A 26,240-nucleotide genomic window follows, 5' to 3' on the forward strand; every position below is an offset into this window, starting at 1 on the left:
CTGGACAAGTGTGAGCCCCAGATCCTCACCTGGAGGCCGGCCACCTGGCCTGGGGCTGTTTCCACTACTTGAGTGGAAATTCTGGGGTTATTGAGAGGACAAGGGGGCCAACTGAGGCCTTGAGGAAGCGGAAGGGCGGGCGGCCAGGGAGGAGCTTCTTGGCTACGCGAAGGGGAACTGTGGTTGCCAGCAGGCTGTCCCCTCTTGTGAGCTAAAGAGGAAGGAGGGACCCTGACCCGGAGGCCCCGATGGAGAGCGGGCCTCCTTGGTGGCGGGCCCCGCCGGGCCGCATCCCAGCCCCCCGGCTCCCGGGCTTGTTCCTGCTCTCCTGGACCCTGCAGCTCGCAGGCACAGGTGCGCCATCCTCCTCCTCTCACGCGCTCCTCTCTGGCTCGTGTTGCCCCGCGGCTAATTCCCGGAACCTGTCTCAGGGGGATTTGCTGGTTGCCTTTGAACATTGCAGACTTCACAGGGGAAGCCTTCAGGGACCGGGAGGTGTTTAGCTAAGGCCTCGCCAAGGTGGCTTTTGAAGAGGGGGGGGCAGCGTTCCCCACCCTCGCTGCTGGAGCAGCCTCCCTCCCAGCACGGCCTGACCCCCTGGCCCTTCAAAGAGGTGGGTGGGCGTTGCTGCGGCCTGGGGGCATCCAGTTGGGTGCGGGATCCCTGGGGAGGGACAGCCCACTCCCAAGGCAGCTTACAGCAGAGCCACCGCATGGAACCTGCGCAGGTGTGGCCCCTCTTAGCCAGGGGAGGCGGGAGGCAGCTGCTGGCCATGGGAGCGCAGTGCCTGGGGCACAGAATTGCTGCCGTTGCCAGAAAGGGGGGCACCTCCCACTTCCTGAAATACAACCAGAGGCCGCATCATTACTTTCCGGGGGCTGACACTGTGCCCCTTTCCTGGTCCCAGGTTCCCTCAGAAGCTGGGTGGCCTGGATCCAAGCCAGGCCCTGGGATGAGTGGCTTTGGGGCGAGTTCATCCAGGCCAGGGAACTCCCAGGAGCATCCCTGGCCAGGGCTGCCCACCCCGGGGTCCCTGAGGCTCAGTCTCACCTGGGCAGTGCCGACCTTCTGGTAGCCCCAGGATTCCTCCCACCCCGCTGTGCAGGCTGGGTGCTTTCCTTCCCATTCACCTTGACTTTTATGAGCCTTCCAGGAGCTGCTCCCCACCTTTCTACTTCATCCTCTGCCTTTCGGTTATACCATAAACAATAACAGCTATTCTTATTATCATGAATTAGCCTCTTTGAGCACATAAGCTGGGCTTCACACGCGTACTCAGGCCCCCTCGAGGCTCCCTTGGGGTGCTGTCCCCACTGGCACCACTTCGGAACTGGGAAATTGAGGCCCAGGGAGGCCAGGTGGCTTGCCCACGGCCTGGAGGGTAAGTAGAGGCCAGGTTCAGCCCCGAGCCAGGACCTTTGGCAGTGGGCTCTGGGGATCCTCTTACCTTTCTTTGTAAAGAACATTCTTCACAGAAAAATCTACCCCCCTGGGGAGGCAAGACTTGACTGTGTGGTACCTACTGCAGGCCTCGAGGCCCGGCCCCCTGTGAGGTCATCTCCTTTCATCTGGACACCTCACACCCCCCCACTCACCCACCCATGGACAGATGCAAAGATGGCCTGAGGAAATGTGGCTTGCTGGTGACAATGTGTTGGAACTCCTACTTTTTCATTTTTAACTTAAGTTCCCCCCAATTCCCATCGTTTCTCTTTGCGTGGTCCCTCCTCCCCACAAGGGACCTGGCACACCCTAGTACCTGAGTGGAAGAGACTTTTCGGGGTGCTGCTGTGAAAAGCATTTCTGTAACTCTCTTGACTGCAAAGAAACAACAGATTTTTTTTCCCCCAGCATTGCAGCAAACGTTATACAAAAGAGAAAGTCTGCTCTTTCGCAAGAGGTGGAAACACCTTGTGGTCTCCTAGAAACTCTCTTAGTTTGGGGCAGCGCCTTGCAGCATGCGGGATCTGGGACCTTAGTTCCTCGACCAGGGACCAAACCCGTGCCCCCTGCATTGGGAGCGTGGAGTCTTAACCAGTGGGCCACCAGGGAAGTCCCTTCTAGAACCTCTTGGAGCAGCAGACAGCACCCCATTATCCCTGGTCCTTCCCCTCTGGGCGCCTGGCTCTGTCTCTCTGCTGTGCCACACCCCTTCCCCACCCTCTTGTCTCTGAGCTTTGAGGGTTTGGTGGAGGGAATCCTACCTCTCCCACGTCCCCCAAACCTCCCCTGACCTCACCCATCAGCCTGGTGCAAACAGCTCCACCAACTGCCAGCACCAAGACCCAGCCTGTGGCCTCAACTGTGTCCACCGGGGGCCTTGCGGAGCATTGTCCATGAAGCTTGGACTCAGTGCACCGTTTCCCTGAACCGCCTGATGCAGCGTTGAGTGCAGGCCAGGGGCGTTCAGCCTGAGTTTGGGTCTGAGCTCTGCAACTCATCCTGGGCCCCTGGGCAGGTTCTTAATGTTGCTGTGCCTCGATGGCCTCATCTGTCAAGTGGGTGCGACAGTAGTGCTTGCTGGTGGTACATCCCCAGACTGAGGTTAGGGCATGTGGTTAGGGCTCAGAGAATGTCAACCACCTGCCAGCCTAGAGGAGCCAATCGAAATGCAAGATTCAGTTGGCTGGCTCTACATTTTGGGGAGCCCACGGGTTCCTTGGGGTCACTTTGACTTTTCCAGGGGTCTCCAGCACACCCTCGGATGGCATCTCAGGACCTCTGTTGCTCCCAACCCTCCTCCTCCTGCTCTCCTCTGGTCTCTTGAGCCCTCGGCAAATTCTACTTTTCTCAAAGGGTGTAGCAGCCACCTCTGGTCTCGTGGGCACCTGCTCTCCTCAGAGGTGAATCATCTGAGTCTGAGGCTCAGCTTTCCTGGGAGCAGCTGCACACCTGCTCTAGCCCTGCTTCCACCAGGCCTCAAGTCACCTCCAAGGGCTCTGAGGCCAGACAGACCATGTTCAAGTCCTGCCTTCTTATATTGACTGCTGTGTGACCTCAGGCAAGTTACTTAACCTTTCTGAGCCTTAGTGTCCTCAAAAAAGTCAGTCTTTCTCTCCCTGGCCTTTCCAGAGCTCTGGGCTGTATTTATTTCTCAAATGTTCATTGAAGAGGACCAGTTCTAGGCACTGAGGGGACCTGGTGGTGAACAAGCCACAGCCCCCACCCCAAGCCTGGTGAAGTCCGTGAGACTCACCCGCAGAACAAGACCCGAGGCCAGAGTACCGATGCAGGCTTGCCTCCCCTCCCCTGTTTGCTCTGGGCTCAGGGTCACCGCTCCCTTTGTTGTCCACAAGATGCTCAGGAGCCTGCTGCCTCCCTTCCCGCAGCTCTGGGCCTCTGTCAGGACTGGCCTCTGCTTTTCATCTTCGTCTAATCCCAATAAAGAGCTTTCAAGGCAGGCAGACGAGAAGCACCTCTCTGCTGGAGGTGGGGCAGGGGGAGTGTTGGAAGGGGAGACAGGGAGGAGACAGAGCAGGTGGGTGGGTGGCAGGCACAGCATGAATAAAGGCTGGGAGGCCAGAAGGCAGAGCCAGGGGGAGGGAATGGTGAGAGGTTCAGTTTGACTGTGGAGGGTCTCTTAGCAGAGCTGTGGGATACAACTCCCACTGGGATATGATTCCAGGTGGATTATAAATGCTCGTCAGGGAGGGGTTCAGATGCCATTCCAGTTGGTCCTATTGTCATTGCTTTCTTTTTTAAAATTGTGAAATAGCATACATACACAATAAATACAATAAATAAATAAACACAATAAATAAGTACAATAAATATTATAAAACAAAATCCTGTGTGTGTACCACCCAGGTCAAGAAAGAGAACATTCTAGTGCCCCAAAGCCTCTGGACACCCCCAAGACAACCCCTCTCCCCTCAGAGGCACCACGATCCTGAATTTGGGGCAATCGCTTCCTGGCATTTCTTTATACTTTTATCCTTTAGTTTGCGTCCCTAAGTAATATAGATTAGTCTGGCTTGTTTTTGAACTTTGTATAATCAAAATGATACTGTGGGTGTTCTTTGTGACCTGCATCTTTCACTCAACATTATGTTTTTTTGTTTTGTTTTTTTAAATAATTTTATTTATTTATGTTAAATAATTAATTAATTTGGCTACTCCAGGTCTTAGTTGCGACACATGGATCTTCATTGCGGCGTGTGGGATCTTTAGTTGTGGCGTGCGGACTTCCTAGTTGCGGCATGCATGCATGATCTAGTTCCCTGACCAGGGATCGAACCTGGGCCTGCTGCATTGGGAGCGTGGAACCTTAGCCACTGGACCACCAGTGAAGTCCCTCAACATTATGTTTTTTAAGATATATCCAGTTGACGGTCTATGCCATTTTATGAATCCTATGCCATTATATTATGAAAAATAATACAGACACAGAAAAGTACAATACATATTAAATAAATAGTCCTGTGTGTCTACCACCCAGCTCAAGAAAGAGAACATTCTAGTGTCCCAAAGCCCCTGTACCCCTCAACCTGCACAAGATACCCCCTCTCTTGAGCATCTGTGGATTTTAGTATCCATGATGGGTCCTGGAACCAATCCCCCGTGGATACCGAGTGATGACGGTATCCCCTTTTCCATGTCCATAAGTAAAGTTTTATTGGAACAGAGCCATGCGTAGCCATTCATGGCTCATCTATGGCTGCTTTTGCCCCACAGCAGCAGAGTTGAGTAGCTGTGATAGAGACCATATGGCTCGCAAAGTGTAAAGTATTTAGTACTTGGCCCTTTACAGAACATGTTTGTCAACCCCTGCTGTGGAGCGTCCCATTGAATGAATATACTGCGATCTATTTAGTTATGATTGACGTCCCAGGTGTTCCTGTCTGTGGCTGTGAATGCTCATGTGTGGTCTCCAGGCACACGTGTATTCGGTGCCTCCAGGGGGTATATTCCCATTAAGGCTGCTTCTCTCTGCGCTGTCCGCCTCCCTGTATGGACTGAGCTTCGAGAGGGCAGAACACGTGTGGACTTACTTGGCTTCGAATCCTTGACTCCCCATGGTGCCTGGCACCCAGAGGATGCCCAGGAAATACTAACAGTAACAGGATGAATTCAACTCGCAGCCAGACAACCCCTGGAGTTCTGAGCAGGGTGGAGGTGTGATGCCACCAGGAGAGGAGTGACAAAACCCTCCTGATTCGTGAATGAGGGAGTGGATGTCGGGGTGCTGGGTAAACATAAGCCGGGAAACAGTATTTGACCCTACACCTGGTTGCTTGCTTGTTAAGGATCTAGGTGGGGCCTCACGGTAGTGGGAGTACGGGTGTCAGGCACTGGGGTGGGGGCCAAAGCCAGAGGAAGGGAAGGGGGCGATTGAAATGAGCCTGGAGAGGTGGAGGGAGAGGGAGTAGATGTGATATTGGCAGGTGCAGCACCTGGCTTCCTGGCAAGGACAGTGTGACCTACCTGGGTTTGAGTCCTGGAAGACTTTGGCCAAGTCACCTGACCACTCTGAGCTCCTATTTCCCTGTCATGGCACTCAGTACCCTCCTATGCAGGCCTCTTGCCAGTGGCAAGAGGAGGGCACATCCAAGACCACCGATGGCCCCAGGGCTGGCACCTGGGACCCCTCAGGGAAGGTTCGTGGGTCTCCATCGTGGGGACAGGCTGCCTGGAGGAGGGGGTGGGCCTGGTGAGTATCTGCTCCCCCGTCAACACACACAGCCACCCCAAGACTGCGTGGGCTGTGGTGGAGACAGGGTAGGGCCAGAGCTGGGGCCCTCTTGAGGCTCTAGGCCTGGTCCCTGCTTGCTGCTCATGGGCAGGTTGTGGGGTAGGGGTGGGGGCGGGAAGGAGGCACCAAGTGGGTGCGACCCAAGCTCAAATGCAGGTTTGGCCTCCTCCCATCAGGCAGCCCATCCTCAGACAGTCAGGCGAGGCACTTGCTACAGCGTTGGTCATAGGGTCCAAGGGTAGGTTTCCGAAGACAAGTTCATACTTGGCAACACATACCAAAATTTAAAACATGCATACCCTTTAAATCAGAACCTCCCCTTCTCAGACCTGTCCTAAGGAGCTAGGGGCCCAGGAGAGAGTGTGTATATATAAGGATGATCACCCCTGGGTCCATGGAGCACAGCTGCAGACAACCTCATCGCCATCAGCTGGTTCTTGCTGTGGAGAATTTCGATAGAACCCTCCCCCTCCCCCCCACCCCGGCCCTGGGCTACCCTTTCCTCCCAGGTTCCTGCCCCCCTTCCCCACACCCCACTTTGAGCCATGCTGATGACTGTCTGCCCCTGAGCTTTTGCTCCTGCTCTTCCCTTGGTCTGGAAGGTGTCCTCTCACTTGCCCACCTGGTGACTCCAACCTGTTGGTCAAGGTCAAACTCTGGTACTTTCTTACTTTCTCTGTGGTGCCCTTTCTGGTCGACTCTCCCAGTCCCTGACAAACCAGCCTTGCTCCCCAGGGTGTTCACCTGTGGTTCTGAATGTGCAGGAGCTCAGAGGTGTGGCGCATGACTGAGCTTACCTGGGGCAGGTGAGGGTACAGACAGCCAAGGAACAAGTACCCAACCTTAGGAGGTGGCTGTGTAAGAAAGAGAGAAGGGGAAGGCTGGAGAGGAAGGGGTCTGTGGGGCCAGGGTCAAGGCCAGAAAGAACAGGAGCCACAACTTAGCCGCCAGGGTCTTTGCTGACCTCCTGGGTGGAAAGCATCAGATGTTGGAAGGGGAAGGGGTGGGACAAGAGGGAAGGACCAGGCTGGCAGACTGGAAGATGTGGAAGGGGTGGGAGAGGAAGATGGAGGGCAGTTGAGTGATTTTGTGCCCGGAGGGTATAGGATCTTCGGGGAGGGGGAGATTTAAGAGAAGTCAGGATAAAAGTGTGATCTGGCGGAGGCATCCGCAGGAAGGAGTTAGTGTGTTGTCAGCCAGAAGCATTTATATTTTAAAAGGAGGCTGGAGGTGGGGGACGCCGAATCCCACAGAACGAGTCACTAACGCAAGGGTTTTAGGCGGCTGAGGAAGGCTGTTTGGAGCTCTTTAGTATTTCTCTTGTCATTTCCCTAACATCAAGTGTGATCATGTCGCTTCCCAATTTTGAGGCCCACAGAGGCTCCCCAGGTTTCCAGGACAACATTCAACCCCCCACCTCCCCCTGGCCCCCACTCAAACCCTTTCTTTCAACTCCACCACGGCTCTGGAGTCCCCCAACTCCTTGGCCTGTTTGAAGCCTTGTAGAAGCTTCACCCAGGAGCTTTCCTGTGCTTAAACCCCCTCGCGTCGACCCTCCCGTCTAAACCTGGCCGCCTCCAATGACTCTTCCTTCAAAGCTCAGCTCGGTAAAGAGATGGGAAAGAAAGATCAAAATGCTCACAGCTGTGATGTCACGGGGGGTGGAGAACTGCACACAAGCTTGACGTCCTTCTTGATCCTTCGCTGTGGTTTCTAGAATTTATACAGTGAGCACGCTGCGCTTTTATAATGCGGGGGGGAGGGGTGTGTGTGCCCTAAAGAGTTATAATTTAAACAACAAAGTGCCAGCTCCAAGGGTCGCCTCTCCAGGAAGCCCCTGCCCCTTCTGTCTGGGCTGGGTCTCCTCCACTGGGCTTCTGCCATCCCTGAGACTCCCCTTTATCTCACCACTTTCAGCTTCGTCAGGCAGGTCCCTTCCCAGTGGCAGTGGGACTTTGGGGGGGGACACACATTCCTTGCTGAAGGAGGCGTCGTGGTGGGGTCTATCCCCCTTGCTCCATTTCTCCCCTTTCAGAGACAAGGAGCAGGACCTCTCTCCGCCCACTGGCTCTATCATACCTCCACCCCATCCTGACTCCCTACTTTAAGGGTAAAGCCGGTTGTAAAGGGAGAAACAGAGTCCCCAGGCCACACCCTCAAACGAGCTCCAAAGTTTGAGCGACTTGCCTTGCAAAACAGGCCAAAAGGGAGGTGACTGCTATAAAAATACCAGTTAACACCGGTGAAGCTTGTACGTTTCTGGGACTAAACATTTGACATTCTGCCCTCGGTTTGTGTCTCCGTGTGGTCGCTGTGCACCCAGGGTCCAGAGTCTGGAGGCGTGAGAACCGCACGCAGGCAGGCGTGGAAATGCCCTCCCCCCACCCCCAGGCAAGCCACATCCGTGAGCATCTTTGTCATTCGGAGGTGTTGAAAGATGTGACAGCCAGTCTGATGGCAGCGTTCCGAGGGCATCAGCGCTAAAAGCTCCAGGATACACACGCTCTGTTCAAAGACTGCCTTCCAACGCCTGCTCTGTGCTTCTCCCTAATCAGCTGCTTGGCCATGTACCGTCATGTTTGATGCGTGTGTCCCGAAGGACGCACCTGTTTTTCTGTGGCATCCTGGGATTCATGCTCAGGCAAATGGCCAGAGCTCTGTGATAAAACCAGCAGCCCCGCATCTGTGTCTCCCTAGCAGCCCATCAGAAGGGCCTTGACAAAAAGGCATGGCTCTGAGAGACGCCAGAATTAAATTGGAGGGCAAAACTCCATGCCTAAAATAAAGACCGTGGGAACTGCTTTCTTCTGTAGCTGGACAAAGCGTTTTCATTTAAAAATCGACCTAAGTTGGAATGGATACCTTTGATCACCACCTCTGGGCTCTCATACCCTTGGCTCGGTGCCCTAGAAGGGATTGAGTTCCAGGCAGAGGGGGAAGCTGGGGCCAGGGCCTGGCTCTGGGGTTGGTTGGTGAGAGGAGCAGTGAGTGGCCCAGGACAGCTGGAGAGACCGGAGAGGGAGGGGCGTGAGGGGGGAGAGTGCCAGATTCTAGGGGCGAGAGGATGTGAGGGCCGCGGTGAGGGAGGGACTCTGGCTGGCCCTGCCACAGCACCAGTCTGTACAGGCCTCGTAGGGCCACTGGCTTCTGCTCTGGGAGCCACAGGCTGTCTTGAGCTGGGCAACAGTATCGGTCCCCCTAATGCTGCAGGGTTGGTCACCATCCTCAGACCCCCTTCGGGCTGTCAGATGTGTTTCCCTATTAGATGACCCAAATTTAGGGGAAAGGCCTCTGAATTTTTGTCTCCCTTTGAAAGAGGGCAGTTCTTTCATTTGAAAAGTTTTTTCTTTTGCTTGCTTTGAGACTTTAACATTGTAGCCCAGAGTAGTGGATAAGAGTGCGGGGTTATCTGCTCAAAGAGACACAGCTTAAAATCCCATTTCCTCCACTACTAACTACTGTGCCGATTGGGCAAAACTCCTCCCTTCTCTGAGCCTCAGTTTTCTCATCTGCAAAAGGGAACACGCCCAGTGGAGGTTAGTCCTTATCATCGGAGGCTTGACAGCAAAGGCTGAGGGTCTGTGCTCTACGGGCAGGGCCGTGCACCCAGGAGTGGCTCAGGGAGGAGGTGAGCGAGTCCTGCAGACTGAGAGGGTGACTCCACAGCCTGGGGAGAGGAGGGGAACAGAAGGGCATTCTGAGCAGCTGGAACAGTGTGGGCAGAGGCTCAAGAGCCTGGTAGACTTGGCATCTGTCGGGGATCGAGTGAGCGAGGACCGAGGGCAGCTGAGTGGGGCTGCACAGGGCCTGAGGGAATGAACTGGATCCGCCAGGACAAGGACTTAAAAAAATTTTGTTTAACAGTGGCCCAAAGTTAAGGGATGCACATTACAGCGTTACCCTGTCTGAATCCAGTTGTAGGAATATAACAAACCAGAAGGTCACAAACAGCGTCCTTACTACCAACGAGATGCTCCATGTTCTCTTTTTTTTAATTGCGTGTCTTGACCCTGTAAATTGATTTCAGACTCCTTCCTGGGCCTCCTCTGGTGGGGCGTCCAGGCAGGGCCAGGCAGGGCAGGAGCAGGATGGCTGGTGGATCCCCCTCGAGGGCAATGCCCGGCAAGCCTGGCTGGGGAGAAGAGAAGGATGGATGCTGGAGCTGTCAAGGTGGAAGAGGAGGCTGCTGTGCTGGGCATGGAAAGGTCTGCTGGCGTGGGCACCCCTCCCACGCCCAGTCAAGCTCCTTGATTACAGATCCCTCCCCCAGAGACGCAGCATGGAGTCCCTGGGCTAGAGTGGGGAGTGAGGCACCGACTGCCAACCAGCTCCCAAACCCACAGTTCAAGCGCCCACAGATTCAAAAGAAGAACCGGAAAAGGGAGGAATCAGGCGCCAGCGGGTGGTAGATAAAGTCTTTCCCAACAGGGGCGGCAGACAAGCAGGCAGGATGGGGGAGGAGCAGCAGGAGGGTGCTGGGGGGGAGGGCTCTCCCGGCTCAGAGCCCCCTGCACACACACTGCTCAGCCAGGCAGGCGAGCCTCGAGGGCCAGGCCCAGGGTCCACGCCCCACGGTGTCGCCTACCCCCTGGTATCCAGCCCGGCACAGGGCCTGAGGTGTTAGACAGGCTTGCGGCAGGAGGCAGGGAGTCCTTGGGGGTCCTGTCATGCCCGGATGCCACCCTGTGCTGCAGTGCCCTGTGCTGTGGGCTTCTCACTTACATGGGCAGAAGAGTCAGGCTGGCATTTGCCTTTCCACGTTCACAGTGAGGACTTAGGACTGGTCTGGCTTCCCTGCCTCCTTGTCACTGGGGAAAGGCAGCCTGACCCTGTGGCAGGCATGCTGTGTTCTTGGACCCATTTTATCTCATGACAACTCTGCAAGTTTGGCATTGTTTTTCTCCCCTTGTTGCAGGGAAGATACCGAGGTTCAGAGAAATAAAGTCACTTGCCTAAGGTTGCACAGTTTTTTTTTTTAAATTAATTAATTTTATTTTATTTACTTTTTTGCTGCATTGGGTCTTTGTTGCTGCGCGCGGGCTTTCTCTAGTTGCTGCGAGCGGGGGCTACTCTTCGTTGTGGTGCGCGGGTTTCTCATTGCGGTGGCTTCTCTTGTTGCAGAGCAGGGCCTCTAGGTGCGTGCGCTTCAGTAGTTGTGGCTCACGGTCTCTAGAGCGCAGGCTCAGTAGTTGCGGTGCACGGCCTTAGTTGCTCTGCGGCATGTGGGATCTTCCCGGACCAGGGCTAGAACCCGTGTCCCCTGCATTGGCAGGTGGATTCTTAACCACTGCGCCACCAGGGAAGCCCAGGTTGCACAGTTTTTAATGGCAGAGCCAGGATCCAAACCCAGGCCTGCTACCTCCGGAAACTGGTCTTCTCCCAGGCACCCCGCCCCCGCCCCCCCCCCCTCCCCCCGCCATTTCTGTTCAGGCTGCAGGCTTCCTAGCAGTCCCTGGAGCTGCCAATAAGTGAGGGATGGAGGATGTACCATCCCTGAAAACACCATCTCCTGCAAAGTAGGAGTGGGCAGGGCTTGGGGGGTAGCTGTGCTGCCCAGTGCAAGCTTCTGGGTGCTTGCAGTTGTGTGGGGCTGGGGTGGTGGCCCTGGGGAGTGGAGCCCTCCCAGACGCCCTGCTGCAACTCTTTCCCAATCCTTCTCTGGCTGCCCTGCTCCCAGCCTCCTCCCACTCGCCATGCACCTCGCCCAACAGGGCTGCACCCCCTCCCGGGTCCCGTACCATCCACATTGACCCAGGCTCACAGTTCTCCCATCCAGAAAAGCTCCCCTTGGACTCGACCTTCAAATTCTCCCTGCGCCTCCCGCCCCCTCTTTTCCTTTCAGACCTGCATCGGGAAGAGCAGCCACCTCCAGCCCCTTCTCCCTCCTGCCACCAATCCGTCCCTCCTGCCACCAATCCGTCCCTTCTGCCACCAATCTGTCCCTCCTGCAGAAAACACGCCAGGCTCCTTGAAGTGCTTTCCTCCCGGTGCCTGTCTGGGCCTAGGCTGCACCGGGATGCACAGAATTATCCAGAAGCAACTTTGTGATGCTCCTGCAGCCCAGATCTCTTGGTGTGCGGAGATTCCTCCGCGCCTGGAGCTGCTCCAGCCATTCTGAGCACGGCAAAGCCCTGCGGTCACTTACTGTCGCACATGCGTTCTTCAAGTCTCCAAACCCGAGTCACAGCCAAGATTCAGAACTGATTGACACTGAACTCATTCCTGGGGCCATGGGGTGAGAGTAAGGGGTGAGGGCCCTCTTCCCTCTTTCTCTGCTCAGATCCCCTCTTCGAGCGTCCTCACATGTCAACCGGGTGGAGCGGGAAGGGGCGAGAAGCCCTGCCCATCAGGTGTGGCGGACACGGGGCCTGTCTCTGGGTGCTTGAAGGGTGTGGAGTGGACTCTCTTGGGCACTTTCGTGGCCACTCAGGGGCCCCCAACCGGGCTCCTGTGGTTCTCCCTCCTGCTACAGCCTCAGGAATCCAAGGTCCACCCCGGTCCTCCTCCCTGGGCCGTTTGCCCCTCTTGGCAGCCCATGAATCTAAGAGAATCCTCAGGCTGGCTCACTCGGCCCTGGCCCACCTTGTCCCCTGGGAGACACACTCCCTTTGCTGAGCTAGGGACAAAGCGTGATGCAGCTGATACAGGGCCTGAGACAGATGCCAGCCAGTGCGCCACCCCTGTGGCACTCAGGGGGCACACCTTAAGCTCTGTGAGCGTCCCAAGGAAGCCCCTCTGCATCTAGGGTGAGGAGCAGGCCCCCGCAGGGTAGGTTGGGTGCCCCAGCAGCTCTGTGCAAGCCCCCTCTTCACCCACACTGTCTGGTCCGTGGTTTCCATGGGATCTTGCAGCCGTGCAGCCACCTGTCAGCCTCCAGCTGTGAAAAAGTGTGCCTCCTACCAGGGGTCTGACAAACCCGTCTCTTTAGCATCTGATGTCTCCTGTGCTTGGTGCCGCCACGAACGCTCACAGTCCGGCACTGGTCGCACTTAGCTGGGTCTGACTCCGCTGCCTGGCCTGAGTGCTGGCTTTTCTTCCTCAAGCACAGTCAGACAAACTTGGGTTCAAATCCCAACTCTACCATTTAGGAACTCTGTGGCTTTGGACCTCTAAGACCGTCTGTTTTCTTTTCTTCTGCAAAATGGGGTTGCAGTCGTTGCCTCATAGAATTGTCACGGTGTTTATTTTAATTTTATTTATGTATTTATTTATTTATGGCTGCGTTGGGCCTTCGTTGATGCACTTTCTCTAGTTGCGGCGAGCGGGGGGCTCCTCTTCGTTGTGGTGTCCAGGCTTCTCATTGTGGTGGCTTCTCTTGTTGCGGAGCACAGGCTCTAGGTGCGCAGGTCTCAGTAGTTGCGGCACGCGGGCTCAGTAGTTGTGGCTCACGGGCGGCATGTGGGATCTTCCCGGACCAGGGCTTGAACCCGTGTCCCCTACATTGGCAGGCGGATTCTTAACCCCTGCGCCACCAGGGAAGTCCTGTCACGGTGTTTAGTTGACATAGGGTCTGTGTCACACCAAGCCAGAATATGTTTTCTTTCCCCTCTGTCCTTGGGCCAGTTCTGGCCTCACTGTACATGTGTGTTCCTGCTTCCAGACCCCCAGGGCATCACCACCCCTTCGTCTCCTCCCTAGTCACAGTTAGTTGTTCCCTCCCCACCAGCCTTCCCACTCCAGGCTCCCTCCTGTCCCTGTTAGATTGGGGACATTGCCAGGGCAGGGAGCCCCTCTGGACCTCAAACAGGGCCTGTGATCTAACTGATACTCTTAAATGTTTGCTGGAGCTGCAAACAACTGGTAGCTGAAAAGCATCTGTGGACTCAGGAATTACCCTGAACCTGTCTGTAGCATGGAGCCTTAACTGGGGGATGCTTCTAGGTGGCAGCCAATTGGAGCAGCCTGGACCCCAGAGGGGCTTCTAGGAGGCACAGGTCCAGGAGAGGAGGTGGGAGCTGGGCTGCCATGGTCCAGGCTCTGGGGTGCTGACACCCAGTAAAAAGAAGGGCCAGTGGAAGCAGTTAGCTACATCCTCAGGTCAGAACCCAATCGCCTTTGCTGCAAGAGCAGGCCTCCCGTCCTCCTCCTTGTTTTTGGCCTGCTGTCTCCTGATTGGCTGTCCTTACTGGTCCACAGAGATGGCCTCATCCCTTCACTTTTTGGAGACAGCAGTTTCACCTGAGGTCTGAGGTTCTCTCTGTGGCAGACCTGAGCCAAGACCATACACTTCCACAATCCTGTCCCTCTGACCTTAAAATAACAAATCCCAGAAGAATACAGAACCATGGTCATCTATTTTTATAGATTTCCCCAGAAATGTAAAAGATTGGCTTAATTGCCCTAGCAGATTCCTTCATTTTCTAGAAAGATACCTCAAATGGGGATAATTTTTTTTTATATATATATTTTTTTTAATACTTTTTTTTTTTTAATTTTATAGCTACTTTATTTATTTATTTATTTATTTATTTATTTTTGGCTGTGTTGGGTCTTCGGTTCGTGCGAGGGCTTTCTCTAGTTACGGCAAGTGGGGGCCACTCTTCATCGCGGTGCAGGGACCGCTCTTCATCGCGGTGCGCGGGCCTTTCACTATCGCGGCCCCTCCCATTGCGGGGCACAGGCTCCAGACGCGCAGGCTCAGCAGCCGTGGCTCACGGGCCCAGCTGCTCCGTGGCATGTGGGATCTTCCCAGACCAGGGCTCGAACCCGTGTCCCCTGTATTAGCAGGCAGATTCTCAACCACTGCGCCACCAGGGAAGCCCGGGGATAATTTTTTAAGACAGTTGGATGAATGTCTTCCTGCCAGGACAAACAGGAAGGTGGCCTCGCCGTGCTGACAGCACGTCCAGCCTCCCCGGGCCTGGAGTGGCCTCTTAGATACGGGAGAGGAGGACAGGAGGCCCCGGGGGTGGGGGAGAGGCCTCGGCGTAACCACTTTCCCGGTGGTTTTGGTTGGGTTCCAACCTCCCAACCCTCACGAGGACACACCAGCCTGTTGCTGGCGCTTGACCGGCTGCCTCGCAGGGTCACCATGAGAACCAGATGAGAGGAGGTACGTAAGAGTTGGCAAGCGGTTCCTGAGCTGAGTTTGGGGGACTAACTAGGAGTTGGCCAGGTGAGGAGGTGGCGGTCCCAGGCAGAGGGGACAGCAGAGGTGGCTGCAGAGCGGGGCGGTGGCCTGTGTGTGCAGGAAGGACACAGCATGGGCTGGCGAGCACTGCTCATCTCGCCTTCTGTCCTTCTCGGCCCACCTGGGACCTGGAGGATCATGCACACCCCCCCTCCCGCCGGCTCTGCACCCCTACCCTGCCCCTGCCACACCTCAAACCTCAGCCCTGAATCAAGCCTCCTTGTTTTACGACAGAACGAATATATCGTTATAGCTAAACAACAACCACTACCAGCCCAGAGATCTAAAGGGCGGTGTGAAGTCCTCTCCCCATCGCTCAGCGGAGGGGAGCCCCCGGGGCTGGCTCAGTGGCGTCTCCATGCCTGAGCTTCACATCTGACAAAGTCAACCCACTGTGACATCCAGACACGCCAGTCGATTCCCTGGAACTGGCTTGAGTTCTTTGGGGGAGGGAGTGTCTCTTTAGTTGCTCCCCAGGAAGCTCAAAATATCAGTTTGGCCCGAGCTTGGAGGGATTAACGGGTGTGGAGGGCCGTCTCCGCCCCTGTCGCCGAGTCTCCCAGAGGGCCTGGCCTCACCTCCCTTAAGGATCCGGCCTAGGGCTGAGCTGAAAAGACCCAAGAAGAAACCAAAGAAACTGGCCTGGCCTCTCGCCAGACGCACACCGACCGCAGGTGGGAGGCCGCGCCTCACTTCCCCAGCCAGATAAATCCCGCTTCTCCCTCTGAGTGGCTGCAACGCATGATCTTCTCCCGATTAACAACCTGGCCAGCATGTTCTTGGCTGCTCGATGCCGACCTCAGTTTAGAGCTGTCTGTTGTTCAGCTGCAGGAGAAGGAAGGTGCTGGGGGACAGGGCACGTTGAAGCTGGCGGGTGGCTTGTGCAGCTGAAGTCCGTGGTGGGGGAGGTGGCAGCTGCTGGCCCAGCACAGGATCTGATCAGCGCCTCAGAGCCTGCGGGAGGGCGGGACGCCCAGCCAGGCAGGCTGCTGCTTTGGGGGCTTTCAAACTGTTTTCCTAGGTGCCTCTGATGAGAGGGGGGTGGTACATGGGGGTGGGGGAGAAGACAGCTCCCAGAGAACTGCCTTCGTCATGCTCACGGCCAAATGGCTGCATATGGAACACCTCTGCGTTGTTGGAAAACTGCTTCTGGGGCGTTGCTTGTTATAGTCTATAAAAACTTGACAAATTCTTCTCCAAGCTCAGATTCAGGGAGAGGTTTGTCTCTCCTGATTGATGCCTGGCATGCCTCCCCCTCAGGCTGGGGAGAGCCCTGGGCAGACCTGCCTCCTTCTGTGTGTTTGTCTATGCCAGGAAGTGCTTCTTCCTGCCAGGAAGCGTTTCGTTGTTTTGTTTCCTGCCTCTTTCCTCTCTACTTCTCATCCTTCACCAGCTTCGGGTTGTCTCAGACCTGTGCTTTTATCCAACGTGGCTTCTTGACCTTTGGGAGAGAGAGTGGTTGGAAGCGTGGGGTCTGGGGTCTTCCAGCCCACGTTGGGGGCGGGAGGTGGCACCTCTGTTCCATACCTGCAGAGAAACTGAAAGCTAGCGGCTTCACCTCCCTGACCCCAGACTCTTCTTCTCTGTAAAATGGAGCCCTTACACACTTGTGCCTTGGGTGTGTTGGGAAGTATAGAGTCACAACGTGTAAAGCACCTGGACACCACCTGCACACACTGAGGGCGTGGGACGTGTGTGAGCCACGGTCCTCAAGGGGAAGCAGGGGATTGAAGCTACCACTCTCTCCTTTTCCTTCCCCTGCAGGAGGGCAGTCGGTGACCCACACCGGCCTCCCCATTGTGGTCTCTCTGGCCAACAAGGCCGTTTCCTTCAGCTGCAGGATTACCTACCCATACACCCCCAAGTTCAAGGACTTCACAGTCAGCTACTTTCATGTGGACCTCCAGGGCCAGAGGAGCTCTGAGGAGAAGACCAGCTGCAAACCTGGTCCAGGCAGAGAGAACCAGACCAACACCAAAGAGTGTCAGATCACCCCCAAGCTGCCTGGCGTATCTGCCACTGGCACCTACTACTGCTCCGTCCGCTGGCCGGACTCCACGGTGACAGGCAACGGCACCTTCATCCTGGTCAGAGGTGAGCTTCCTCCGCGGCCCTTCCCAGGGCGAAGGGCCCAGAGGTTTCATCCGGCAGACTCTGGGGCACAGGAGCCGAAGTGGGGAACGTTTGCCTCATTGTTCAGCTTTGGCAAAACGGAACAGAGCAGCCTCGGGGAGCCCCTGGCCGCACAGGTGTGCCGAGACGCCCATCTTTGTGTGGCAAGGGCAGAGGCCTGGGGTGTGGATCTGGCTACCTCTGGCAGGCCCTTTTCTCACGGTCCCTTTGGCACTATTAGTTGGGTGAGCACAGAATGGGGCATGTGCACGTGTGTTTGTAGAGACCTGTGAACAAAGACACGGCTCGTGTCACCTTTCTGGGAGCAGATTCCTAGTTTTCATCACATTCTCAGAAGAGTAATGACTCCAAAAGGTTAAGAACAGTCTATCACTGAAGTCATGATTCTCTGAGCCACCTCTGTGACTCCCACTGGTAGGGCCAGGGTTACAGAGTCCCACGGACCTGAGTTTGGCCCCCAGTCCTGCTGCTTGCCAGGATGTCACCTTGCACCTACTCTTCATGGCAATACCCTGCCTGGCAGAGGCTTTTCCTGGGATGAGTGAGATCCTGAATGCAAGGGCTGGCGCCCGGTAGTAGGATGTGCTAGTTAAATAACAGACGCTCATGTGCCTGGCATGTGGTTGGCACTCCGCAATTTTTGGCCAACCAGGCGGACAGAGGGGTGGACAGAGGCATGGAAGGAGAAAGGGGTGGATGAAAGGCTGGATGGCTCAAGGGAAAGGGCTGGGCTGTGCTCTCACCTACCCCTGGTGCCAGCCAGCACCTGCTAGGCCTTGTACAAACCCACCCCCTTCACCCTCACCACTCCTGCCCGTATGATCGCTACTTCACGTGTGGAAAGGAGGAGGCCCCAGGAGGCGAAATGACTCACGCAGGTCCCATAAGCACCTCTCGGTGGAGCCAAGCCACCGAGTCAGGGGCACCTAAGAAGCAAAGGATGTAGTCCTTACCCTTAACAAGAATCAAGGCAGCAAACATAGAAACATAGCGGAGGCGAGTGTGGGAAGGAGGACCTCAGCAGAGGCGGGGTCTGGGGGGTCCTGGTGGGGGAGAGTTGTAAGTAGGGTTGGGGGGTGGGGTGCGTCTCTCCCAGACAGCTAACGTCTCTGCTTCCCTGCCCTCCACCCAGGCACAGGGTACCGAGAGCCCCCGCAGGGCCCCCAGAAGCTCCTGCTTGTGTGCTTCATCGGCATCCTGACTGTCCTGAGCATCCTGGCCACGGCCCTGCTGCTCTGGAAGAAGGTAGGGGCTGCAGGCACACGGCAACGCTGCCCCCACCCCACTCACTGTGGCTTAGGGACGCCACCCCATGAGGGGGTGCCTGGAATAGGTGCTCCTCGTGGCCACTTGCACCAGGGCCCCCTCCCTCACCCTGCCCTGTGGCTGGGCCTGTGCTGCCAACTCATCAGCACCAGGTCCTTTTTTTTTTTTTTTTTTTTTAATTTTATAGCTACTTTATTTATTTATTTATTTATTTATTTTTGGCTGTGTTGGGTCTTTGTTTCTGTGCAAGGGCTTTCTCCAGTTGCGGCAAGTGGGGTCCACTCTTCATCGCGGTGCGCGGGCCTCTCATTATCGCGGCCTCTCTTGTTGCGGCTCCAGATGCGCAGGCTCAGTAGTTGTGGCTCACGGGCCCAGTTGCTCCGTGGCATGTGGGATCTTCCCAGACCAGGGCTCGAACCCGTGTCCTCTGCATTAGCAGGCAGATTCTCAACCACTGCGCCACCAAGGAAGCCCACCAGGTCCTTTTTGATCTTGTTGCAAGAAATCAGGGCTCTTGAGCCTTTTCTGGGTCATGGGTCCCTCTGAGTGTCTGATGGAAGCCGTGAGCCCGCATGCTTACCATTTCTAGCTCTCCAGATTAGGAAACCTTATCTCAGATTTTCTGGATCCCCAGCAGCCCAGAAGGAAGGAAGAAGCATCTCCTCAGGGCCGCTGGGTGCCAGGCACCCTCCCAGGCGTGCTCTGGTTCGCATCCCAGCGTCACTCGGTGAGAGAGTTTTCTTCCCACTTTACAGCTCTGAAAAGTGAGGCTCAGAGAGGCGGTGACTGGCCCTTAATATATTTCCTCCCCACCCTGCTGTTCTTCCAAGGATGGGTACAGGCAGGACAGCTGTTGTTTGCCCTCACTGAGCAGCTCCCAGGCTGCAACCTGGGTGTGGACACAATACCTGGGCTTCAGGCAGGGGTGCTGAGGGACTCACACTCCTTCTGTGGAACCCCCCACTTGGCTTACTGTGTGACCACACAAATGCCTCCCGTGAAGTGTGAAGCACAGCCGGTGAGGGCAGAGCAGGGTCAGAGCAAGACCTTGACCCTGAGCCCTCACTTCAGCCCCCGCTCTGCAAAAAGAGGATTTTAATGACTGATCTCAGTGTCCTGAGAGGCCAGGGAGACAGTGGTGCAGAGTAGGTGCTCAGTAAAGTCTCGAAGGGAGGACAGGAGAGGCTGAACCTCGAAGCCTCAGCTTGACTTCAGGTCCCAGCCCCTCCTCCTGCCACACGGCCTCGGAGACCCTGCCTCCTTCGTCCCTCTCGCTCTCGCCTTCCCTCCTCTCCTTCCAGGAATAGCTGTTGAGTGTCTAGTGTGTGCCAGGCACTGGGCTAAGTGCCAGACGCAGTGGAAAGCAAGACAGATGCAGCCCCTGTCCTCTTGTCAAGTTTCGACCCTCTCCGAGTCTGTTTTCTCCTCCAGAAATGGGGGTAAGGATGGATCCCCACCCTTACCCGAAAAGGGTGGAAGAGACCACATTTGCGAGTCACCAGCTGGGGCCTGACCCCTGGGGGAGCACAGTGCATGGACACTTCCTCCTGTCCCTCCCTGCACTTGCTGTGAGAACCTGGTCTTAAAGGAGAGAGAACTCAGGAGGCCAGAAGCTGCTGCTGGGTTTGTGTTGCCAAAGAAGTTCCCAGAGCTCCCCGAAGCTGGATCCAAATTCGGACGTGGCCCCTGTAGATGCTGCCCCAGAACTGGATGACCAGCGTTTGAACCATGAGCTGAGCGCAGGAACAAAGCATGCAGTGGGAGCCCCGGCCAGAGACAGGCCCGGCAGCCAGCCACGGGGGCCGAGAGGACAGGGCCGAGGAGGAAGAGGCATGGAGGACGCCAGGAGCACATCTGATAAACGAATCAAAGCCGGGAGCTACTGACTCAGAAGAGGCAGATGATTCCTGTCCTGAGAGCAGGTTCGAGGGCTCACGCTCAGCCTGGGGTCAAGGTTGGCTCCCTGGAGCAGGCAGCCTCCGATGCTGATCCGTCCTCATCCTCGCAGGGCATCAGACACAGCAGGTCTCCCTCCCCCATGGCACACTCCCTCCTTGGTCCTAGGATCCCCCGGTGGCCCTGTGCTGGGTCACCCACATTTTCGTGGCCTCTGAACATTGGCACCTCCCAGGCCCCTTCCTCAGAGCTCTCCTCGTCTGTCTACGCTCCTCCGTGACTGCTCCGCTCCCGGGATTACAGTCCCACCCAATGTGGCTGCCCAGAGCCCCCCACCCCCACCCCCGAGCTCCAGATCACGTCCACTCCGTGCGGGCACCCACGGGCGTCTGCACCCACCCAGTCAGGAACAGCACTCCTTAGTCTCCCCAAGTCAGCCCCAGCTCAGCACTTGGCACCAGGCCCCCAGATGCTCAGGCCAGAAGGCTTGGTGCTGTGCTTGCCCCCTCCCTCCCCCTACGGCTGATCCCTCGGCAAGTCCTGCCCACAGTCTGTCCAGGATCCAGCCCCTTCTCTCCTGCCCCGACCCCCAGCCCCGGCTTCCATCACCCCTCGCCCGGAATGTGGTCTCCCTGCTTCTCGCTTGGTTCTTCTTGCTTTGCTCCCCACATCCTTGCTTCTGTGTCATTACCGTCTCCCCCACCAGAGCATAAGCCCCAGAAAGAAGGGACTTGGTGTCCCCAGTGTCTGTGGGACCCTGACACATAGTGCTTATGGAAGGAATGATGGAGTAAATGAGAGCTGAGACCTGAAAGATGAGTCAGAGGTGGCCAGGCTGTGAGGTGGGCAAGGTGATGGTATCGCTCCCATTTCACAGAGGGGGAAACAGAGGCTCTACAGGTTTCCTGAGCTGCCGATTGGTTTATTCATTTGAAAATCACAATTGGAAGGGTAAATGTTGATGGTCTGGGACAGGGCACCCAGATGGGGCAAGGCTGGCTCCAGGGAGCGTCACTGCCCCAGTAATAACATTGCACTGTTTCCATGGCCTGGGACACTTCCTCAGACTCCTGTCCTATGTTCAGGGCACAAGCAAGCCCTGAGAAGTCTGCCCCAGACCCTGGCAGACGTGGACTCCTTCTCACGAACCCACAGTGGCACTTACCAGCCTCAATAGGAATGCCACGAGGCCAGGCCTGGGTCTTGCTCACCATGGGGTCCAGGAGAGCCTCTGCCCATGAGCCCACACCACCAGCCTTAGCAGTGAAGTAGGTGGTGCAGGGGAGGGGCACTAGATTTGAGAACAGGGCATCTGGGTTTGATCCAAGGGCAGTCAATGACTAGCTGGACAAACCTGTTTCCCCCTCTGGCAAGTGGGAAGTCCATGCCCACCTCCTTAGGCTACTATGAGAATTAAATGACAGTAAGTCCCAGAGTTCTTTGTAAACTGTAAAGTGCTGCCCGGATGCCTGCACCGATCTGTCTGTGAGACCTACACTTTCAAACAAAACAGGGGAGTGAAAACTCCAGGTACTGTCAGATCAGCGTCTTGGTGAATCACACAGACCTGGGTTCCAATCCTGCCCCTGCCACTTCTGGCTCTGTGACCTCGGGCAAGTTGTCAGCCCTCTCTGAGCCTTCACAGCCTCATGGGTGGAACAGGGATGATATGAAGACTGGTCTTGCAGGTTTGTTGAGTGGCGCAGGAGATAAGGCAAGTAATGCCTTTAGAGCCCCCCCTGGCTCCCAGTGAGGCTTCAGGTAGGCCTGAGCCATTATTATGCTGTGACTGGGGTGGCGCTGGCTTCTGCCTGAGTGTTAAGTAGCTCTCGAGAGCTAATCCCAAGTAAATGGTCTGGGGATTGGCAGGCGGCTAGGGTTTTTAATTAGGTCCTGCCCCGAGATGAGGCTGTGTTGCTTCACTGCTGGCCGCGTGGTGTGCCTGAGATGAGGGGGGCGTCCGGACAGCCTCCCTCTGCCTTGGAAGGAGCTGAGCCCTCACCCTCCCGAAGGCCCACTGCCCCGGCCTCCACGACCATTAGCGCTTCACGCAGCACCCAGCGTGAGCTTTCTGAAACCACTTTCTGATCCTGGCGTCTCCTGGTTAAAGCCCTCAGATGTTTTCCACCATCCACCCTCTTCTTGAAGCCCAGCATGGTCATCCTGACCCAAACAGGGCAGGTTCGCCTCTCCGGCCACGCTGACCGTCTTTAAATTCTTCCAGACCTGCTGCCTCTGCCTCTCCTCCCTCTCTTCCAAACGAACTTCTCAGCCTTGAACATCCCTTCCTGCCAGGCGAGGCGTTTGTTCCCTCCCGTGCGCCAGAGGCTCTGTCCCTGTCGGTCAGTGCATGAACCACGCGTGGTAAAACTGCTGGTTCATTGTCCATCTCCCCACCGGGTCTTGAGCTCCAGGAGGGCAGGGATGGTGTCCCCTTCTTCACACTGCCTGGCTAACCAGAGTGTGTGTGGTTGGCCAAGGGCCACATAAGTGGCACACGAGTGTCAAGAGTGCTTAACTTCCTCATCACCTCCCTGAATCTGTGCAGCAATCTCACAAAGGAGGGTGATGGCTGAAGAAACTGAGGTCCAGAGAGAGTAAGTGCTTGAGTGAGGCCGCGGAGCCAGTGAGGGGCAGAGAGGGACTGGACACCTGGTCTGGCCTGCGCTGGCTCACTCAGCAACACCCACAGTAATCGGCTGCAGCCGGGGACCCTGTCACACTGCTGGCACTGTGCCCTGCAGCGCCTCCCTCCCCAGAGCCAGGCACTGGGTGGTGGGCAATTGCCTCGCCGGGATCTTTATCATTTCCGGTGTCCCTGGGCAGATGAGTGGTTTGATGTAGGTCTTGCAGGTATTTGCCCCATTTCCCTGGAGAAGTTGGATGGAAGGTGCTGAGTGATGCACTTCTGAGTGGCCTCATGACAATCTGCCATCCTTTCCTCTGGTGGGGTCTGGTCGGGGGTGGGGAGAAGGAGAGCCTCTGGTCCCCAGCCCTGACTTCTTTCCCCACAGAGACAGATGCAGGCTCCACGGAAGCACACTGCCCAGAAGTGCCTGGGCCCCAGCGCTGCCAGCAGCCGGGAGCAGCCTCCCTCCGAATCCATCTACACAGTGAGTCCTCCGCCCTCTCAGGCCTGGCTCGGGGTCTGGTTCCCTGGCCCGGTCGGTGCACCAGCTGTGTGACCTCTCTGTGAGCCTCCACTTCCTCACCTGTAAACTGGGGACAAGAATTCCTGCCTGGAGGGATTTCTGTGTAGGTGAACCGAGGTTACCAGTGTGTGGCCCTGGCCCCTGGAAAGAGTGTAGGTATGAGGTGCCACTGGGGTCCCCTCCTTGGCGTGCCCCTCCACTTCTGGAATGAGGGGCAGTGAGGGCACAGTTGGTGAGGAATGAAGAAAGGTCCTTCATCTGACCAAATGACGTTGACCTGCTCACCAATTCCTCCCTGTTTTTATTGCACAAACAACATCGGAGCAACAACAAGAATCACAAAAAGAGGAAAAAGTCAGGCAGTGTCCCATGCCCTTAACACAACAATGATTTTCAATTCTTCACACTCGCCTTCCCCACCACACACACACACACACACACACACACACACACACTGTTTTATGTCCTTACAGTCAAGCAGAGACACGGCTGGGATGCTGTTCGTTCCCCCAGCCCGGCTTGCCCATCTGGTCAGCACGTGGTCATTCTGCCCAGTGGCTGGGATGGTGACAGACATTCTTTTTTCAGTTACATCTATTTTAGTTGAACAAGTAACATGTGCTCATTGTGGAGAAAGTGAAGAATAAATGCCACCCAGTGTCAGCTGGGGTCTCAACTCCACGGGGCCTCCAGCCGCCAGGTAGCGGTCTTGACTCCGCACCTGGGAGGTGCACAGCCATGTCTGGGTCCTGCAGGTCCTCCAAGGGCATGCTTTGGGACCCTGCCTGTATGTGCTGTGGCTGTTCCTGTCCCCACCACCCAGACTCATACATGAAACTCAGGTCCTTCCTCGATGTCCACGAAACCCCGCACAGAGGGTGCTCAGAATATGGCCCGGTTTACTAAGGATGAGGCAGATGGGGACGAGGCAAAGGCAGCGTTCCTACAGGGCAGCGCCGATAACCCCAAATAGAACATAACACGGCCAGCTCTCATGGGGCCTTCAGCCTCTCCACCCCAGGGAATTTCCAGCAGCCACTGCTTCCCACGTGGCCCCACACTTCCCCATATTCTCTCTTCTCTCCCAGCAACTCATCGTGGTATTTTCCCTAGGAGGAATTCTGGTGTCAGCTGTTAAATAAAAACATTTCTCTCTCTCTCTCCGTACACACACACACACACGAGATCTTTCTATATATATCAAAAAGAAGAAAATAGCCATCATCCTGAGCCTATCTTCTTCCAGTATAAATACTAGTAACATTGACCTCTATACCTTCCGGTCTTTTCTGTAAACACATACAAAGAGACCCATACACACACTCACACATACTTTTTTTAAAAAATTGGAGTAGTACAGCTATTTTTGTTCATGTTACAATAGCTCATGAACATCTTTTCACATGAATAAATATCCTTCTCCAAGATTACTTTTAATGGAAGAGACTCACTTTTGCATGGAACATCTTTCTTGCCTGTGTTTAGACTTCTCTGAGGCTCAGGCTGACTTCTCTGGAGTGTGAGGAAGAGGTCCAAAGGCCCTGCCAGGTTGCAGGGTGGCTTCAAAAGGTTTTAGGGCTGGAAAGGAGATGTGAAGGGAGGCCGCAGACTCTGCTAGCCCTTGAGACCAGTCCCTAGCTGCTGGGGTTGGACCTGGGCAGACAAGAATGACGTTAACAAGAGCAATGATGATGTCACGAAGTCATTTGTTGAGTACCTACTACGTGCCAGGTACCGTGGTAGGACTTTACACTTGTTATCTCATTAATACTCATAATAGGGCTTCAGGGTACAGGTGTTGTCCCCAATTTAATTTAATTTTCTTTTTTTTTTAAATTTATTCATTTATTTTTGGCTGTGCTGGGTCTTAGTTGCAGCATGCAGGCTTCTTAGTTGCGGCATGTGGACTCCTTAGTCGCGACATGAGGGCTTATTAGTTGCGGCATGCATGTGAGATCTAGTTCCCCGACTAGGGATCGAATCTGAACCCCCTACATTAGGAGTGCGGAGTCTTACCCACTGGACCACCAGGGGAGTCCCTAATTTTATTTTCTAATTGTCTATTGCTGGTATGTAGAAATATGATTGATTTTTGTATATTGACTTTATATAGAGAGTAATCTTGCTGAATTCACTAATTAATTCTAATAGTTTCTCTGTAAATTCCTTTGGATTTTCTATGAACCCAGTCATGTCATCTATGAATAATGGAAGTTTCATTTCTTCTTTTTTAATCTTCATACCTTTTATTTCTTTTTTTCTTGTTTTATCGCACTGCCTCAGACAGTGATGGTGAACAAGAGTGGTGACGGTGGACAACATCCAGGGAAGGATTTTTGTATACTTCTCCTCTACTTTCTTTGGATGGATACTTAGATCACTGATTTTCAATCTTTCTTTTTTCCTAATTTATGCACTTAAGGCTATGAACTTCCCTTTACGTATGGCTTTAGTTGTATCCCACGAGTTTTGATATGTCATAGTTTTGTTGTCTTTCAGTTTAAATTTCTCACTTGCCCCATGAGTTATTTAAAAGTCTTTTGCTTAATTTTCAAACGTTTATTTTTTAGTTATCATTCTGTTTTTTGTTTCTCACGAATTCCACTGTGATCAGAGAATACATTCGGTAGGATTTTAATCCTTCGAAGTCTTTTGAGACTTGCTTTATTGTTGGCTTATATTTCATGTGCATTGTGCATGGCTGAGTGAGTGTTCTATATATGTCAGTGAGGTCAAGTTTATTGATTGTGTTGCTAAAGTATGCCATATCCTTATTGATTTTTTTGTCTATCAGATGTTGAGTGAATTGAGTTAAAATCTGCCCATTTGCTTGTAGATTGTATATTTCTCCTTCTGATTATGTCAATTTTTGCTTTTTATTCATGTGAAAAAATGCTCATGATATATTGTGACAGGAAAAAAAAGCTGTACTACTCCAGTTTTTTTGTGTGTGAAAAGTTAACCTATTAAG

At 54.9% G+C, this 26,240-nt stretch overlaps 1 protein-coding gene across 1 annotated transcript in view; it reads left to right on the forward strand.

Annotated features, from left to right (window-relative positions):
- The first annotated feature begins 248 nt into the window (after positions 1–248).
- Positions 249–26,240, forward strand: part of NFAM1 (NFAT activating protein with ITAM motif 1) — a 33,816-nt gene continuing 7,824 nt past the window's right edge. The window contains exons 1-4 of the mRNA XM_007189304.2: positions 249–354; positions 16,587–16,916; positions 18,088–18,200; positions 23,132–23,230. Coding sequence (XP_007189366.2) covers positions 249–354; positions 16,587–16,916; positions 18,088–18,200; positions 23,132–23,230 — 648 coding nt within the window. The remainder of the gene's footprint in view (positions 355–16,586; positions 16,917–18,087; positions 18,201–23,131; positions 23,231–26,240) is intronic.

Source organism: Balaenoptera acutorostrata, chromosome 11 (assembly GCF_949987535.1).
Source record: "Balaenoptera acutorostrata chromosome 11, mBalAcu1.1, whole genome shotgun sequence".
NCBI lineage: Eukaryota > Metazoa > Chordata > Mammalia > Artiodactyla > Balaenopteridae > Balaenoptera > Balaenoptera acutorostrata.